Genomic DNA, 19512 nt, shown 5'->3' on the forward strand with positions numbered 1-19512 from the left:
CCTCTCTCTGAAATCATACACCCCTCCCACACCGTCTCCTCTCTCTGAAATCATACACTCCTCCCACACTGTCCCCTTCCTCTGAAATCATACACCCCTCCCACACTGACTCCCTCCTCTGAAATTATACACCCCTCCCACACTGTACCCTTCCTCTGAAATCATACACCCCTCCCACACCATCTCCCTCCTCTGAAATCATACACCCCTCCCACACTGTCTCCCTCCTCTGAAATCATACACCCCTCCCACACCGTCTCCCTCCTCTGAAATCATACGCCCCTCCCACACCGTCTCCCTCCTCTGAAATCATACGCCCCTCCCACACTGTCTCCCTCCTCTGAAATCATACACCCCTCCCACACCGTCTCCCTCCTCTGAAATCATACGCACCTCCCACACCATCTCCCTCCTCTGAAATCATATGCCCCTCCCACACCGTCTCCCTCCTCTGAAATTATACACCCCTCCCACACTGTACCCTTCCTCTGAAATCATATACCCCTCCCACACTGTACCCTTCCTCTGAAATCATACACTCCTCCCACACCGTCTCCCTCCTCTGAAATCATACACCCCTCCCACACTGTCTCCCCCCTCTGAAATCATACACCCCTCCCACACCGTCTCCTATCTCTGAAATCATACACCCCTCCCACATAGTCTCCCTCCTCTGAAATCATACACCCCTCCCACACTGTCTCCTCTCTCTGAAATCATACACCCCTCCCACACCGTCTCCCTCCTCTGAAATCATACACCCCTCCCACACCGTCTCCCTCCTCTGAAATCATACACTCCTCCCACACTGTCCCCTTCCTCTGAAATCATACACCCCTCCCACACCATCTCCCTCCTCTGAAATCATACACCCCTCCCACACTGTCTCCCTCCTCTGAAATCATACACCCCTCCCACACCGTCTCCTATCTCTGAAATCATACACCCCTCCCACACCGTCTCCCTCCTCTGAAATCATACGCCCCTCCCACACCATCTCCCTCCTCTGAAATCATACGCCCCTCCCACACCATCTCCCTCCTCTGAAATCATATGCCCCTCCCACACCGTCTCCCTCCTCTGAAATTATACACCCCTCCCACACTGTACCCTTCCTCTGAAATCATATACCCCTCCCACACTGTACCCTTCCTCTGAAATCATACACTCCTCCCACACCGTCTCCCTCCTCTGAAATCATACACCCCTCCCACACTGTCTCCCCCCTCTGAAATCATACACCCCTCCCACACCGTCTCCTATCTCTGAAATCATACACCCCTCCCACATAGTCTCCCTCCTCTGAAATCATACACCCCTCCCACACTGTCTCCTCTCTCTGAAATCATACACCCCTCCCACACCGTCTCCCTCCTCTGAAATCATACACCCCTCCCACACCGTCTCCCTCCTCTGAAATCATACACTCCTCCCACACTGTCCCCTTCCTCTGAAATCATACACCCCTCCCACACCATCTCCCTCCTCTGAAATCATACACCCCTCCCACACTGTCTCCCTCCTCTGAAATCATACACCCCTCCCACACCGTCTCCTATCTCTGAAATCATACACCCCTCCCACACCGTCTCCCTCCTCTGAAATCATACGCCCCTCCCACACCATCTCCCTCCTCTGAAATCATATGCCCCTCCCACACCGTCTCCCTCCTCTGAAATTATACACCCCTCCCACACTGTACCCTTCCTTTGAAATCATATACCCCTCCCACACTGTACCCTTCCTCTGAAATCATACACCCCTCCCACACTGTCTCCCCCCTCTGAAATCATACACCCCTCCCACACCGTCTCCTGTCTCTGAAATCATACACCCCTCCCACACCGTCTCCTATCTCTGAAATCATACACCCCTCCCACACCATCTCCCTCCTCTGAAATCATACACCCCTCCCACACTGTCTCCCTCCTCTGAAATCATACACCCCTCCCACACCGTCTCCTGTCTCTGAAATCATACACCCCTCCCACACCGTCTCCTCTCTCTGAAATCACACACCCCTCCCACACCGTCTCCTATCTCTGAAATCACACACCCCTCCCACACCGTCTCCTCTCTCTGAAATCATACACCCCTCCCACACCGTCTCCTATCTCTGAAATCATACACCCCTCCCACACCGTCTCCTATCTCTGAAATCATACACCCCTCCCACACCGTCTCCTATCTCTGAAATCACACACCCCTCCCACACCGTCTCCTCTCTCTGAAATCATACACCCCTCCCACACCGTCTCCTATCTCTGAAATCACACACCCCTCCCACACCGTCTCCTCTCTCTGAAATCATACACCCCTCCCACACCGTCTCCTATCTCTGAAATCATACACCCCTCCCACACCGTCTCCTATCTCTGAAATCATACACCCCTCCCACACCGTCTCCTCTCTCTGAAATCATACACCCCTCCCACACCGTCTCCTCTCTCTGAAATCATACACCCCTCCCACACTGTCTCCTCTCTCTGAAATCATACACCCCTCCCACACTGTCTCCTATCTCTGAAATCATACACCCCTCCCACACCGTCTCCTCTCTCTGAAATCATACACCCCTCCCACACCGTCTCCTCTCTCTGAAATCATACACCCCTCCCACACCGTCTCCTATCTCTGAAATCATACACCCCTCCCACACCGTCTCCTCTCTCTGAAATCATACGCCCCTCCCACACCATCTCCCTCCTCTGAAATCATATACCCCTCCCACACTGTCTCCCTCCTCTGAAATCATACACCCCTCCCACACTGTCTCCTCTCTCTGAAATCATACACCCCTCCCACACCGTCTCCTATCTCTGAAATCATACACCCCTCCCACACCGTCTCCTCTCTCTGAAATCATACACCCCTCCCACACCGTCTCCTCTCTCTGAAATCATACACCCCTCCCACACCGTCTCCTCTCTCTGAAATCATACACCCCTCCCACACCGTCTCCTGTCTCTGAAATCATACACCCCTCCCACACCGTCTCCTCTCTCTGAAATCATACACCCCTCCCACACCGTCTCCTCTCCCTGAAATCATACACCCCTCCCACACCGAAATCATACACCCCCCCACACCGTCTCCTCTCTCTGAAATCATACACCCCTCCCACACCGAAATCATACACCCCCCCACACTGTCTCCTCTCTCTGAAATCATACACCCCTCCCACACTGTCTCCTATCTCTGAAATCATACACCCCCCCACACCGTCTCCTCTCTCTGAAATCATACACCCCTCCCACACCGTCTCCTCTCTCTGAAATCATACACCCCTCCCACACCGTCTCCTATCTCTGAAATAATACACCCCTCCCACACCGTCTCCTCTCTCTGAAATCATACACCCCTCCCACACCGTCTCCTCTCTCTGAAATCATACACCCCTCCCACACCGTCTCCTCTCTCTGAAATCATACACCCCTCCCACACCGTCTCCTCTCTCTGAAATCATACACCCCTCCCACACCGTCTCCTCTCTCTGAAATCATACACCCCTCCCACACTGTCTCCTCTCTCTGAAATCATACACCCCTCCCACACCGTCTCCTCTCTCTGAAATCATACACCCCTCCCACACCGTCTCCTCTCTCTGAAATAATAGAGTGCTGTAATGTTTTAAGGATTGTTTTTCACTAGAATTGCCATTTTTTTGTTCTGATTGCAATTTTTCCTTAGAAAATTGTGCATAGTTTATATTTTTCTTGTGAAAACTGCTTCTTGCTTCTGTGGTCCCAGAACACACCCTACAGAGTCTCTAAAGCTGAGCCATGCCTCTGCTTCCCACGGAGGCTGAGGGAGCTGGGGTCTACATTGATGGCATCCTGCAGGTGTGCAGTAGGGAGCCTCCTGAAAAGCCGCCTCACTGGTACGGAAACTACTGCCGTGTACGGGAAGGCCGTACAATAGATAAGCAAAACTGCGCTCTACATCCCTGAGACACTATCAACGATGTACAGATAGATTCTAGCATGGATAACGCAGTGGTTGATTGGCAGGAGGCAAAGAGAGGGAATAAAGGGAACCTGCTCTGGTTGGCTGCTGGTAATTAATGGTGTTGCAGAGGGACCAATTCTTTTTGCATTATATGTCAATGATTTGGATGATGGAATTGATGGCTTTGTTGCAAAGTTTGTAGACAATATGAAGATAGGTGCAGCAGTAGGTCATTTGAGGAAGTAGAGAGGCTACAGAAAGACTTAGACAGATTTGGAGAATAGGTGATGAAATGGCGGATGGAATACAGTGTAGGGAAGTGTTTGGTCATGCAGTTTGGTAGGAGAAATGAAAGAGTTGACTATTTTGTAAGTGGGGAGCAGGTACAAAAAAGATCTGAGGCACAAAGGAAAGACAAAGGGATGTTTGCTTTGGTGGGGCCAGAGGGAACAGCCTCAGAATAAAGGGACTTCTATTTCAAACAGAGATGAGGAGGAATTTCTTCAAACAGAGGGTGGTGAATCTGTGGAATTTGTTGCCTCAGGCTTTTATGAAGGCTTGGTCACTGGATGTGTTTAAGGTGGAGATTGATCGGTTCTTGATTAGCCAGGGCGTGAAAGGCTATGGTGAGAAGGCAGGAGATGGGTGCTGAGAGGAAATTTGGATCAGCCATCAAAACTCAATAGGCCAAATGGCCTATTTCTGCTCCTATATCTTAAGGTATTATAATAAACCTATTCACCAATATAAGCTCAAAATCCTGTAGGTCACTTACTATAAACTTGGTCAGTCCTGTCGCTCCAGCATTCCCAATGAAAATTCCTGAACTTGACTCAAAATATAACGGCTGAGGTGACCTGAGGAAGCGACGCTGCTCGTGTTCGTCACAGTCCAGGTACAACGTGACAAGGTCCCCCTGAATGGACAATGCAAAACGAGTCCATCTGTCTGTCATCGATGAGACCTGAAATGAGGCGACCTCCTGGGAGGTCTGTGAGCCTGACTCGGTGTAAAACAGCACGATCTGCTGGCTGCCGTCCAGGACCGCGGTGAGCCTGACGCCCAGGTAAATGATATTCTGGTAGGAATTAGTGATTGCGAACAGCACCCCGCCATCGTCAGTAGCCGGCCTGATGGTCACGAGGATGGCAAAGTCTCGGTAGAAATTCTGAGGTATCATGGTCTTTGTCAGTCGACCAATATTCGCTCCTGATCCAAATATGTACGCCGGAAAGCCATCATACCCGGTGACGAAGGCAACCGATGGAGGGAGAGGGACTCCGATCAACCCGGTCAGGTCAATATGATTGTTGGCTCTTCCCCCTGCAATGCAAAGAAAAGGGATTGTTGTTTCTCTCATTGTTAAGCAGAGTTCAAAGTAAGTTTATCATCAAAGTACATATATGTCTCCATATGCAAGATTCATTTTCTTGTGAGAGTACTCAATAAGTCTAATAACCATAACAGAGTCAATGGAAGACTCCCCAACCAACGTGTTCAACCAGAGTGCACAAGACAACAAACTGTGCAAATCCAAAAAGAAGAGACTATAATAAATAAATAAATGCAGGAATAAATAGATAGATAGGTTCAGGAGCCCGATGGTTGAGGGGTAGTAACTGCTCCTGAACCTGGTGCTGTGAATCCTGAGGCTCCTGTACCTCCTTCCTGATGGCACGCACAGAGGGGGGTTCAGGTCAGTGGGTGAATCGAAGACTTGGACCTTCACAGGTTTTCTCTGCATCTCCCCAGCTTCATCCGCCACGTGTTTGCCTATTCATTTCTGATTCAGATTTATTTATCACGTGTACGTTGGACATGGAGTGAAATGCAACAAAAACACTTAAGGACGGGCAGCCCGCAAATGTCGCCACACATTCCGGCAGCAATATGACATACCCACAATGCTCAGCATCAGCAGAACAACAACCAATCAACAACAGCAAAACAAGCCCTTTTCCTCCCTCCCACCAACACACAGACGGTCCTCAAACTCCAGACCTTCAGCTTCTAGTGAAACACATGACTCTGTGTCTCTAGTTTTCCCAGTAGACTTGCTAACTTGCAGATCCTGAGCTTCCGTCATCAGGCCTCAACTTCTAGAGTTCCACTCGACTTTTGGGCTTTGATTTTCAGTTTTGACTCCAGGACTAATTGATAACAGGACCCTGAACTCCAGGCCTCAAACTCCAGACTCGCCAATGACAGGACCCTGAACAGGCCTTGAACTCTGGACTCACCAATGACAGGACCCAAGAACTCCAGACTCGCCAATGACAGGACCCTGAACAGGCGAACTCTGGACTCACCAATGACAGGATCCAAGAACTCCAGGCCTCAAACTCCAGACTCACCAATGACAGGACCCAAGAACTCCAGGCCTCAAACTCCAGACTCACCAATGACAGGACCCAAGAACTCCAGGCCTCAAACTCCAGACTCACCAATGACAGGACCCAAGAACTCCAGGCCTCAAACTCCAGACTCGCCAATGACAGGACCCTGAACAGGCCTTGAACTCTGGACTCACCAATGACAGGACCCAAGAACTCCAGGCCTCAAACTCCAGACTCGCCAATGACAGGACCCTGAACAGGCCTTGAACTCTGGACTCACCAATGACAGGACCCAAGAACTCCAGGCCTCAAACTCCAGACTCACCAATGACAGGACCCAAGAACTCCAGGCCTCAAACTCCAGACTCGCCAATGACAGGACCCTGAACAGGCCTTGAACTTTGGACTCACCAATGACAGGACCCAAGAACTCCAGGCCTCAAACTCCAGACTCACCAATGACAGGACCCAAGAACTCCAGGCCTCAAACTCCAGACTCGCCAATGACAGGACCCTGAACAGGCCTTGAACTCTGGACTCACCAATGACAGGACCCAAGAACTCCAGGCCTCAAACTCCAGACTCGCCAATGACAGGACCCTGAACAGGCCTTGAACTTTGGACTCACCAATGACAGGACCCAAGAACTCCAGGCCTCAAACTCCAGACTCGCCAATGACAGGACCCTGAACAGGCCTTGAACTCTGGACTCACCAATGACAGGACCCAAGAACTCCAGGCCTCAAACTCCAGACTCGCCAATGACAGGACCCTGAACAGGCCTTGAACTTTGGACTCACCAATGACAGGACCCAAGAACTCCAGGCCTCAAACTCCAGACTCACCAATGACAGGACCCAAGAACTCCAGGCCTCAAACTCCAGACTCGCCAATGACAGGACCCTGAACAGGCCTTGAACTCTGGACTCACCAATGACAGGACCCAAGAACTCCAGGCCTTCATGATATTAAACCAAATTCTGATTCTGATATAGTGACATGTGTCTTGTCCTGAACAACACACCACAGCAAATTGTCAAGGCATGCAAATGTACAATATTTTGTGAATAAAGTTGATCCTTGATCTTATGTGAAGGAACAACACTGTCAATTCTATAAATAAAACTATAAAGCCAAAGGGACAGATGTCACACCATAAAATCAGTCATAGCTTCACAAAAACTGGTGAAAGTAACAAAAGAAGCTGTATTTCATCACTGAGAAATTTCAGTCAGCTAAAAGCTATTTCTGTCCGTTCAGACATTTCATTTACCTTCTGAGTCTAAAAACAGCAAAAATGAGACAATCCAACAGCTTTGCCAACTTCGTCAGCGTTCTTTCAGTTCCATGTTCTCAGATTAGTGAATAGGTTGAAAAGTTGCTGGTTGGGTTAGTGGGCTTGAAGAAGGTAAACGGAGGGTAAGCTGGTTAGAAAGGGTACAGATTTAAACTTTGAAACTAAAGACAGAGGGAAAAGATTGTTGGCAAATGCTGAAAATTTAAAACAAAACCGGAAAATGCTGGGAATACTCCACTGTCAGGTAGCCTCCGTGTGAAGATAAATCAGCGGCAACTTATCACCATCAGAATCAGGTTTATTATCACTGACACTTGTCATGAAATTTGTGGTTTTGCAGCAGCAGTACAGAGCAATACATAAAAAATACTATAAATTATAATGAAAAACATACACTCAGTGGCCAGTTTATTTGATACCTCCTGTACCTAACAAAATGGCCACGGTGTGTATGCTCATAGCCTTCCGCTGCTGTAGCCCATCCACTTCAACATGGTGTGTGTTCAGAGATGGTCTTTTGCACACCACTGTTGTAACATGTACGGTAGTTACTTGAGTTACTGACATTGGTCCTGTCAGCACGAACCAGTTTGGTCATTCTCCTCTGATCTCCGAATCAGGGTTATTATCAGCAGCATGTGTCAGGAAACTTGTTAATTTAACAGCAGCAGTGTAATGTTAAAAAGGAATACATAGAATAAATAAATAAATAAATAAATAAATAATTCGATTACAGTGAGTATATATGTATATTGAATAGATTAAAAATAATGCTAAAACAGAAGTAAGACATATTTTAAAAAAAGTGAGGTAGTGTTCATGGGCTCAATGTCCATTTATGAATCGGATGGCAGAGGGGAAGAAGCTGTTCCTGAATCTCTGAGTGTGTGCCTTCAGGCTTCTGTACCTCCTCCCTGACAGTAACAATAAGAAGAGGGCATGTCCAGGGTGATGGAGGTCCTTAATAATGCATGCTGCCTTTCTGAGGCACCGCTCCTTGAAGATATCCTGGGTACTACAAAAGCTAGTACGCATGATGGAACTATCTAATTTTACAATTTTCTATAGCTTCTTTCAGTCCTGTGCATTACACCTCCCACCCCCACCATACCACTCGGTGATGCAGCCTGTCAGAATTCTCTCCACAGTACATCTATAGGCATTTTTGAGGGTATTAGGTGACAAACCAAATTTCTTCATACTCCTAATGAAATATCATCACTGTCTTGCCTTCTTTATAGCTGCATCAATATGTTGGGACCAAGTTAGATCCTCAGAGATCTTGCTCCCAGGAACTGAAATTGCCCACTCTCTCCATTTCTGATCCCACTATGAATATTAGTTTGTGCTCCCTCATCTTATTCTTCCTGAAGTCCACAATCAGCTGTTTGGTCTCATTAACATAGTGTGCAAGGTCAACTAGCTGGCATATCTCACTCCTGTGCGCCCCCTCATCTCCATCTCAGGTTCTACCAACGATGGTTCTATCATTAGCAAATTTGTAGATGGTATTTCAGCTATGCCTAGCCTCACAGTCATGGGTAGAGAGGGAGTAGAGCAGTGGGCGAAGCAAACACCCTTCAGGTGCACCAGTGTCGATCGTCAGAGAGGAGGAGATATTCTGGTTAGGAAGTCAAGGATCCAATTGCAGGAAGTGGTACAGAGGCCCAGGTTCTGTAAATTCTCAATCAGGACTGTGGGAATAATGGTGTTAAATGCTGAGCTGTAGTAAATGACCAACATCCTGACATAGGTTGAGAAGTGGCAGATGGAGTTCAACCCGGAGAAGTGTGAGGTGGTCCACTTTGGAAGGACAAACTCCAAGGCAGAGTACAAAGTAAATGGCAGGATACTTGGTAGTGTGGAGGAACAGAAGGATCTGGGGGTACATGCCCACAGATCCCTGAAAGTTGCCTCACAGGTAGATAGGGTAGTTAAGAAAGCTTATGGAGTGTTAGCTTTCATAAGTCGAGAGGTAGAGTTTAAGAGACGGGATGTAATGATGCAGCTCTATAAAACTCTAGTTAGGCCACACTTGGAGTATTGTGTCCGGTTCTGGTCACCTCACTATAGGCAAGATGTGGAAGCATTGGAAAGGGTACAGAGGAGATTTACCAGGATGCTGCCTGGTTTAGAGAGTATGGATTATGATCAGAGATTAAGGGAGCTAGGGCTTTACTCTCTGGAGAGAAGGAGGATGAGAGGAGACATGATAGAGGTGTACAAGATATTAAGAGGAATAGACAGAGTGGACAGCCAGTGCCTCTTCCCCAGGGCACCACTGCTCAATACAAGAGGACATGGCTTTAAGGTAAGGGGAGGGAAGTTCAAGGGGGATATTAGAGGAAGGTTTTTTTACTCAGAGAGTGGTTGGTGCGTGGAATGCACTGCCTGAGTCAGTGGTGGAGGCAGATACACTAGTGAAGTTTAAGAGACTACTAGACAGGTATATGGAGGAATTTAAGATGGGGGGGGGGGTTATATGGGAGGCAGAGTTTAAGGGTCGGCACAGCATTGTGGGCCGAAGGGCCTGTACTGTGTTGTATTGTTCTATGTTCTATTGTCCAGGTGGTCTAAAGCTGTGTGAAGAGCCATTGAGATTGTGTCTGCCGTAGACCTATTGTGGACCTCTCTCAATAACAAGGCACTTTTGCCCACAGAACTGCTGATCACTGGATGTTTTTTGTTTTTCGCACAAATCTACGTAAACTCTACCGTCTACATCCCGGGGAATCGGCAGTTTCTGAGATACCTACACAGCCCGTCTGGCACAAGCAATCATTCCACAGCCACAGTCACTTAGGTCACATTTCTTTCTCATTCGGATGTTTGCTTTGAACACCAACTGGGCCTTTTGACCATGCCTGCATGCTTTAGTGCAGTGAGTTGCTGCCACATGATTGGAGTCATAGACACATAGAAAAGTACAGCACAGGAACAGGCCATTCAGCCCATCTTGTCTGTGGGGAACCATTTAAACTGCCTGCTCCCATCAACCTGCACCGGGACCATAGCCCTCCATCCCCCTACCATCCATGTACCCATCCAAACTTCTCTTAAATGTTGATTAGCTGAGTAGGTATTTATATTAATGAGCAGGTACACAGGCGTACCTAATAAAGTGGCCACTGGGTGTATATGAGGTTAAATTAATTAAGTAGTGTAGAAGGAGGGTACAGATAGTGAGGCCATATTCAAGGGTTCATTGCCCATTCAGACATGTGATGGCAGAGGGGAAGAAGCTGTCCCTAAAACATTGAGTGTGTGTCTTCAGGATCCTGTACCTCCTCCCTGATGGTAGCAATGAGAAGAGGGAATATATACAGTACTGTGCCAAAGTGTTAGGCACATATATATAGCTAGGGTGACTGAGCACAGTGCTGTATTTGTCCATGTGAAGTGGTGAGCGAATTTGTAAATCTGGTGAAGAGCAAAGGATGCTGGGAAAGGTGAGGGTGGAGCGCTGTGGGAGGGGTGTGGGACAGGTGGCAGAGAAGGCGTGCCAGGGCAGAGGGTGGCACTGGTGCAGACACACCCAGCCCTGTGTCACCAGACAAGGTCATTTGATTTCAAACAATTGCTTTATTGATCATTACAGAAAGTCTCTCTGGTGCTTCCCGCTCCCTCCCCTCTCCCTTCCCCTTTTCCCAACCATGATTCCCTTCTCCCTGTCCCTTCCCACTCTCAGTCCACAATAGAGACCCATATCAGAATCAGGTTTATCATCTCTCACATATGTCATGACATTTGATTTTCTCTTGCGGCAGAAGTACCGTGCAACGCATAAAATTACTGCATAGCTATACTTATACATCTTTGCACAGTACTGTATATAACAAGTTCCCCTTAGATCCATTGCACCCATCTCTCTAGTGTAGGGGAGAACACAATGTGCTGGAGGAATTAAGCAGGTCAGACAGCATCTGTGAGGACTAGTAAACAGTTGACATTTCTGGCCGAGACCCTTCGTCAGGGCTCCATAGATGCTGTCTGATCCACTCAGTTGCCCCAGCAGAGATCCAGAGCAACCAACATCTCTGCTATTGCGTCAGTGCTTCATTCAATGGCTCAATTTAATATCAGATTACAACCTGAAATTCTTACTCTTCACAGACATCCACAAAACAGGGAGAAAATGAATGACATAAAAATGTTTAGAACCCCGATACGCTCCCTCCCCCTCCCATGCACAAGCATCAAACCTCTTCTCCTCCCCCACCACCTCCCAAGGAATAGCAAGCCTCCAAAGACCGTGATCTATAGATGGTCAAAAACTACTGTCCATTCTAACACCCCGACAACTCAGCCAGCCCCTCTCTCACTAATTAGGGAGAGAGAGAGGGGTATATCGTTCCCGCCCCAGTGTGAGCATACACTCTCCTGGTATGTGCGAACAGACCTTAACTCTCTGCTCAAACTGCAGAAGCTCACGTTTCCCGTCGTCTCGCGGAGAACAGGCGGACAGTCAGACCCTCAGACTCTCAGTATGTGGAGCTGGGTTTTGATACCACAGCCCTGAGTTGCAAACGAGACCCAAAATCCTGGAGGAGCTCAGCAGGCCAGGCAGCATCAATGGAGGGAAGTGAATCGTCAACATTTCAGGCTCAGACCCTTCATTGGGACTGGAAAGGAAGGGGGGAAGAAGCCAGAACAAGAAGATTGGGGGTGGGAGGAGGCAGGTAAAGCCAGGTGAGGGGGACGGTAGATGGGTGGTGGAGGGGAGAATTCTGAGAATTATGTGAAAGGTTGAAGTGGTAAAGGGCTGGAAAAGAAGGAATTGATGGGAGAAGGGAATGGATCATGGGAGAAAGGGAAGGAGGAGGGGACACCAGAGAGAGCTTAGGATAGGTAAGGAGAAGAGGAGGTGTGAGAGGGGAATCAGAATGGAGAATAGAAAAAGGGGGAAGGCATAGGGGCAGAAATTGATGTCAGGTTTGAGGTTACCCAGATGGAAGATGAGGTGTTGCTCCTCCAGCCTGAGAGTGGCCCCATTGTAGCAGTAGAGGAGGCCATGGACTGACATGTCCAAGTAAAAGTAGGAATTGGAATTAAAATCGTTGGCCGCCGGGAAATGCGGATGGGACAGAATGGATTGGGTCAGGATCTACTGCGCTTGCAAGCTCACATCCTGCTTATCATCCATTACCTGTCAGGTTCCTGGGTGAGGGCCAGCCGGAGGTCCTGGCGCTGGTCGGTGCAGGGGCCAGCTGACCGGAGTGCACCGGGAGGGGCCGCGATGGCCGGACGCTCGCCGCCGTCGCCTCGGTTCCGCCGGCCAGCGCGGACTCGGCTGCGGCTTGATGCTCCCGCCCCACCGCTGTCTCCGCCAGCCGGCTGCTGGGCGCTCGGGAGGTCACCGGCATCGGCTGGGTAGGAGCGGCCGCGGTGGGATCCGAGCTCCACAGCCTACGCCACCAGCTCCACTGTCCGTGCGCACCACCACACAGCAGCAAGCCGAGCGTGACAGCCGTAAACCACGCCGGCATGGCTGCTCCTCGCAAGACACGGGGAGTAAAAAGCAGAAGCCTTTACAATGGTTCAGGGCGCCCAGTCCTCCGCTGTTTCATTCTCCAGCCTTCTGCACTCTGCCCCGTTCTTACCAGTTTGCTACTTCACTGGGTGGAGCATGGGCGTTTGTGCAGAATTGTCTCGTAATTCCAAGCAGTTGACCGCAGTGCCAAGGTGATGTTGAACTTGGCGTCAGTCCATGGGTACCCAACCAAATAATTCCATCTGTTAAGAAACTGCACTGTATGTTGGCTGCCTCAGTCGTGTGTGCCAGCCAAAACAAAGCAGTAGTTTCATTTTCTCCGGTGCCAATCGCCCCGAAGTACCTGGCAATGCGAGTGGTCTTCGTGCAGAGATCCCCAGCTCACCTGTCGTTAAATCTCAGTAAATACCACGATGACCCGCACCAAGCCTGGAGCTCAGCAGCTTTCAGCTGTGTCACAAGTGGGAAAGGATAATCTGGTATTCATATCGGGACCCGAGGGCGTTGCAGAGCACTGATCAGCCAATAAGAAGGACCTTGGAAGTGCAATCAGTGTCATTATGCAGGCAAACACAGCAGCCAACTTGCCCACAACAGGTTCCCACTTACAGCAGCCTCATAATTGGCAAGTAGGGTCTGTACTCTAAAGTCCTAAATTCCACGTACTAATCCCTATTTGATTAAGGGATGAATATTGACCAGAACAGTGGGCATTTCTCCTCTTTTGCTGAGGGACCTTATCGATTCACCAGAGAGAATGGATGGAGTCCGTCAGAACAAATTTCAGCTAATCAAAGTTAACTGCAGATTCTGCAACTTTGAAAACCCGCTTCTCTTACAATTAGGCCTTTGTCTGTGCTTAAGCAGACTTCAGGCGTTAGTATGCAACCAGTGCAGCGACAGGAACCCACAGAGTTTTCTTCACATCACAAATGACATGAACATGTCCCAGCTGAAACCCAAGGGGAGGAAAGAGGATTGAGCGTGTTTGGTGTGTCCTTTTCTTTCCGTGGTTAGAGTCGGGATTCCGAATAAGTCCTCCTCTGGAAAAAAGACATGATTAGAAAGGAGCACATCACTGCAACACAGTGGTCTCTGTGTCAGCCACGGGAAGTACCAGCCTTAAGAACTGAAAGGAAGAAGCTGACGAGGAGGGATTGATTTGCATGAAGTTTCAGACAAATACAATGCAGAGGCGCGATGCAATGAGCTACAGTTACCCCAGCAACAACAGCGCTGTTCAGGAGTATTTGGAACGTGGAGCTGCTTCCTCTCCTCATTCTCTGCGAGTTTAGTAAGATTATACCCCACTGAGTGATCATGGGACTGTGGATTTTACAAGCTCATAAATAGTGGTGGCCAGGATCAGCTGTATGTCATGTCTCGGAATAATTGACCGTTCACATGCAGGGTATGTAACGAATCCCACTTAATGTTATTAAGGCATTGACGCAATAAAAAGTGGCACATGGTCTGTGGAATGAAAACACAGATGCTGGAAGCGCTCGGCAGGACAGAGAGCATATTTGGCAGAGGAAGCTGTGCCCAAAGTGGATGGTACTTTCCTCAGCCCACAAGTGGGATAGAATTTAAACCAGAATCCGTACGATCATAACATGAACAAGCAGAACTGGGCCATTTGGCCCATTGAGTCCATTCCACCACACTATCGTGCCCGATTTATTAACCATCTCAACCCCATTCTCCTGCCTACGCCAAGTAACCTTTGACACCCTGACTAATCAAGAACCTACCAACCTCCACTTTAAATACACCCAATGACATGGCCTCCACATCCACCCGTGGCAACGAATTCCACAGCTTCACCTCCCTCTGGCTAAAGAAATGCCTCTTCATCTCCGTTTTAAAGGGACATCCTTTTTCTCCAGGAGTTCCCAGCCTTTTTCATGCCATGGATCAATACCATTAAGCAAGGGGTCTGTGGATCCCAGGTTGGGAACCCCTGTTATACCCGGAGGCTGTGCCCTCTCATCCTAGACTCCCCCTTTTCATATCTAAAGATAAGAAACTCTGCAGATGCTGGGAATCCAAAGCAACACACCCAAAATGCTGGAGGAACTCAGCAGGTCAGGCAGCATCTACGGAGATGAATGGATGGCTGACATTTCGGGCCGAGACCTTCTTCTCAGTCCTGGAGAAGGGTCTCGGCCTGAAACATTGACTGCTTTTTAATTTCTATAGCTGCTGCCTGACCTGCTGAGTTCCTCCAGCATTTTGTGTGTGTTCCTCTCCACATTCACTCCATCTAGCCCTTTTAATATTGGATAAGTTCCAATGAGGTCCCCCGCCATTCGTCTAAACACCAGCGAGTACAGGTCCAAAAGACATTAAATGCTCCTCATACATTAGCACTTTTATTCCCAAAATCAATCTTGTAAATCTCCCAGGGATCCTCTCCAATATCGGACCATACTTTCTTAGAAAAGGGGTCCAAAGCTGCTCACAATACTCCAAATACAGTCCGACCAATGCCTTCCACGTAAGCATAAGACACTGTATACTATTGTGGGGAAGAGAAGTTGTTGCTGCTCCTTGTGGCACATCAGATGGCAAATCATAAGAATTTACTTCACCATTTCTTCAGCATTTGTCTGTCTTTGTATGAGGCTGAGTTGCTAGCTCAACATTCAACTCAGTACAGATGGAAAGCGTGGCCAGGTTTGAACCAAGGACCACTCAGCTCAAAGTCCAGTGCTGCGCTGGCTCGGTGGAGGTGGGACTGGATGGAAACCTCAGCTCCAGGTAGATTTTCACCAGGATGCTGCCTGGATTGGAGAGTGAGTCTTGTGAGAATAGGCTGAGCGAGCTAGGGCTTTTCTCTTTGGAGAGGAGGAGGTAGAGAGGAGACTTGATTAGAGGCGTACAAGATGACAGGATAGAGTGGATACTTTTTCCCAGGGTGGAAGTGCCTAATATGAGGGGGCATCATTTTAAGATGATTGGAGGATGGTATAGAGGGTTGTCAGAGGTAGGTCTTTTCACACAGGGAGTGGCGAGTGTGTGGAACACACATTTAAGAGACACTTAGACACGGATAGAGAAATGTAGGGTTATGTGGGAGGGAAGAGTTATATTGATCTTAAAGTAGGTTAACACTGTGGGTCAAAGGGCTTCTACTGTGCTGTAATGTTCTATCTTCTATAGAATTTGCAGTGCCATTTCATTTTCACATCCATAGATAATGCATTAATTTGCGTTTTATTGAAGAGAGAAATAGTTTGCTTTCTGCCTTATTACTGTAGAGATAAATATGGATTAGGAGAACTCTCCAGTGATGTATTCCTTTAAGAGAGGAAGTAAGTTTGATCGCTGTTTCTTTGGAACAACAACTTGGCTGAGTGGGCACTGAGGAACTATGAAGGGTATAGATAAGGCAAAAGCAGACAAGCACACACACATACGAGATTATTCAAATATTATTGAAATATTAAACGCACAACATAAAGGGGAACCTGAGGGGCAATGTCTTCACTCAGAAGGTGGTGAGAGTGGCACAAACTACCAGCAGAAGTGGTGGATTTGGGTTCAATTTCAATATTTGAGAGAAATTTAGATAGGTACATGGATGGGAGGGGTTTGGAGGGCTGTGGTCCGGGTGCAGGCTGATGGAACTAGGTAACAATAATAGTTTAGTTTGGGCTAGATGGGCCAAAGGGCCAGGTTTCCGTGCTGTAGTTGACATTACTGACGTTATCAGCACGAGTGGAGCATTTGCAGTGACTCATCCCATCAGCCAGTTTGTACCCCTGACCCAGCCACAAAGATGCGCTGGTTCCAAAGAGAAAGCTCTGCTGACTAACACTGCAGTCCCAGGTCTGGGAGTGGGATGCCCATTCCCCAAGCTTTCCCTGATTCTGAAAGAGGTTTGAGCAGGACTGTCATTGCTGCTCGTTAGGGCTGTCTGCCTCTCTCTCCCAGGGCCTGTTCTGACAGCCGCTCCCACTCCCTTGACCCCTTTGGCCAACTTTCAAAGGCCTCACAGCGAGCTTGCTGCATTCTGTTGCTAGGCACCGAAAACATCCATTGTCACGCCTGGCGCCAGGGGGAAGCTTTCCAGCACTCTGGAGAGAGGAGTGCAAAAGAAACGGTGGAGGGAAAGGATGGAAAAATTCAACTAAAACCAGATCCCAAACATCAGATGTTACTGCAGAAGCCAAGAGCTAAACACAGGACATCAGAAAGGCAAAGAACGCTGGAAAAGGCAGCTCAGGCAGTAACAGTGAAGAGACAGAGTTGATTCTGAATTAAGGAGCACAAAAACAAGACTTTTACCACTTCCTCTTTAGTTCAGGGGTTCTAGGCTGACTAATGAAGCCAGCGTATCAGCTGCAAGCTTCTCCTTAGGGACCTGAGTCAGTTGTTGCACATGTATAGTTTTTCGTAAATTCTGATTATTTTCCTGTAAATGCCCGCAAGAAAATGAATCTCAAGTAGTATACGGTGGCATATACTGTACGCTCTTTGATAATAAATTGACTTTCAAGATCTTTTTCAACAGTCATGCTGGGCTTCTGAGTGAGTGGACTCGAGTTCTGGAGTATTTGTAAAACAAGTATAACAGCCACTTCTGTTCCAGTTATCAAAGGATCTTTCGGGAAGGGGTGGTTCCTTCATGCTGTGTCTGTTCCAGTGGCAAACTACAGATGATTACAACATTCTGCGTAAAAGGAAATTACTTCTTTCCCAACTACCTTGATAGTTTACTCTTCTAAGATCAACCTCTCTAGCAAGTGAACTAAATAAAGATTTTCAGCTGCCCTGAAGATCCCGTCACCCTGATTCCTGACACTCCTCTATTAAATTCGTCCCACAGGTTCACAGGAGAGGGTGGAACTACAGGAGATACCATGGGATAATTTCTCCCTGAAAGGGGCAAAAATTAGGAAGAAGGCACGCAATTAGGAATTGGTGGTGATTCAGTAATTCGCCAAAGACTCTCACAAATTTCTACAGCTGTACTATGGGGGTCATTCAGACTGATTATATCACTGTCTGGTATGGGGCTGGGGGCACTGCACAGGACTGAAATAATCTGCCGAAAGTTCAGTCTCAGCCAGCTCTATCACGGGCTCTAGCCTCCCCAGCACCCAGGACATTTTCAGAAGGTGATGCCTCAGAAAGGCAATGCCCACCATTAAGGACCCCCATCACCCGGGACATGCCCTCTTCTCATTGCTACCATCAAGGAGGAGGTACAGGAGCCTGAACACACACACCCAGTATTTCAGGAACAGCTTCTTCCCCTCTGTCATCAGATTTCTGAATGGACAATGAACCCATGAACACCACCTCACTATTTTTGCTCTTTTTGTACTATTTATTTCATTTATTTATTATATATATTTTTTCTTGTAGTTAACTTTTTCTATGCTTGCTTATAATTTTAATATAATCACATATGCGTGTAATTGTTCAGTGAGTTTCCAGTAATTCCAGTGAAGCTTCTCAGATGCTATACAGCAGGTATTACGCCACTGGCAATTTACATCTTAGAACATCGAATATAGAATATTACACTAGGCCCTCTGTGGCCTACACTAATTTGAAGAGATTCCGCATGTCAACAAATACACTCAAAAACTTCACAAAGTACACTGTAGATGCTGTGGTCAAATCAAGACGTACAAAAAAGCTGGATGAACTCAGCAGGTCGGGCAGCATCTGTTGAAAGAAGCAGTCAATGTTTTGGGTCGAGACCCTTCGTCAGGACCCAAAACGTTGACTGCTTCTTTCAACGGATGCTGCCCGACCTGCTGAGTTCATCCAGCTTTTTTGTACACGCAAAAACTTCTATAGTTGTACTGTGGAGAGCATTCTGACAGGCTGCATCACTGTCTGGTATGGAGGGGCTACTGCACAGGACCGAAAGAAGCTGCAGAAGTTTGTAAATCTAGTCAGCTCCATCTTGGCTACTAGCCTACAAAGTACCCAGGACATCTTTAGGGAGCGGTGTCTCAGAAAGACAGCGTCCATTATTAAGGACCTCCAGCACCCAGGGCATGCCCTTTTCTCACTGTTACCATCAGGTAGGAGGTACAGAAGCCTGAAGGCACACACTCAGCGATTCAGGAACAGCTTCTTCCCCTCTACCATCCGATTCCTAAATGGACATTGAACCCTCGGACACAACCTCACTTTTTTAATATACATTATTTCTGGGTTTTTTTGCACGATTTTTGATCTATTCAATATACAAATATTAAATTAATTAATTTATTATTATTTTCCTCTTGCTCCATATTATGTATTGCATTGAACTGCTGCTGCTAAGTTAAAAAATTTCACGACACATTCCGGTGATAATAAACCTGATTCTGATCTTTCCCTCCGTTTCTCTATCATCCGCGTATCTATGTAATGTCCCTGATATATCTGTGCCTAGCACTGTCCTGGCAGTTCTACACAACTGCATACTCAGT

The 19512-nt window shown here is 47.8% G+C and overlaps 1 protein-coding gene across 5 annotated transcripts in view; it reads right to left on the reverse strand.

Annotated features, from left to right (window-relative positions):
- The window catches only part of LOC140716871 (collagen alpha-1(XV) chain-like), a 327765-nt gene that overhangs the window by 204336 nt on the left and 103917 nt on the right, over positions 1 to 19512 (reverse strand). For 4 of the 5 annotated variants that reach the window (XM_073030003.1, XM_073030091.1, XM_073030177.1 and 1 more), the window contains exons 1-2: positions 12728 to 13536; positions 4724 to 5271 (exon numbers count right to left, since the gene is read on the reverse strand). In XM_073030003.1, the coding sequence (XP_072886104.1) occupies positions 4724 to 5271; positions 12728 to 13067 (888 nt within the window). In that variant the 5' untranslated portion in view covers positions 13068 to 13536. Of the gene's footprint in view, positions 1 to 4723; positions 5272 to 12727; positions 13537 to 19512 lie in introns of those variants that run through there. The other variant, XM_073030228.1, reaches the window with a different exon arrangement.

The sequence above is a fragment of the Hemitrygon akajei genome, chromosome 1, assembly GCF_048418815.1.
Source record: "Hemitrygon akajei chromosome 1, sHemAka1.3, whole genome shotgun sequence".
Classification (NCBI taxonomy): domain Eukaryota; kingdom Metazoa; phylum Chordata; class Chondrichthyes; order Myliobatiformes; family Dasyatidae; genus Hemitrygon; species Hemitrygon akajei.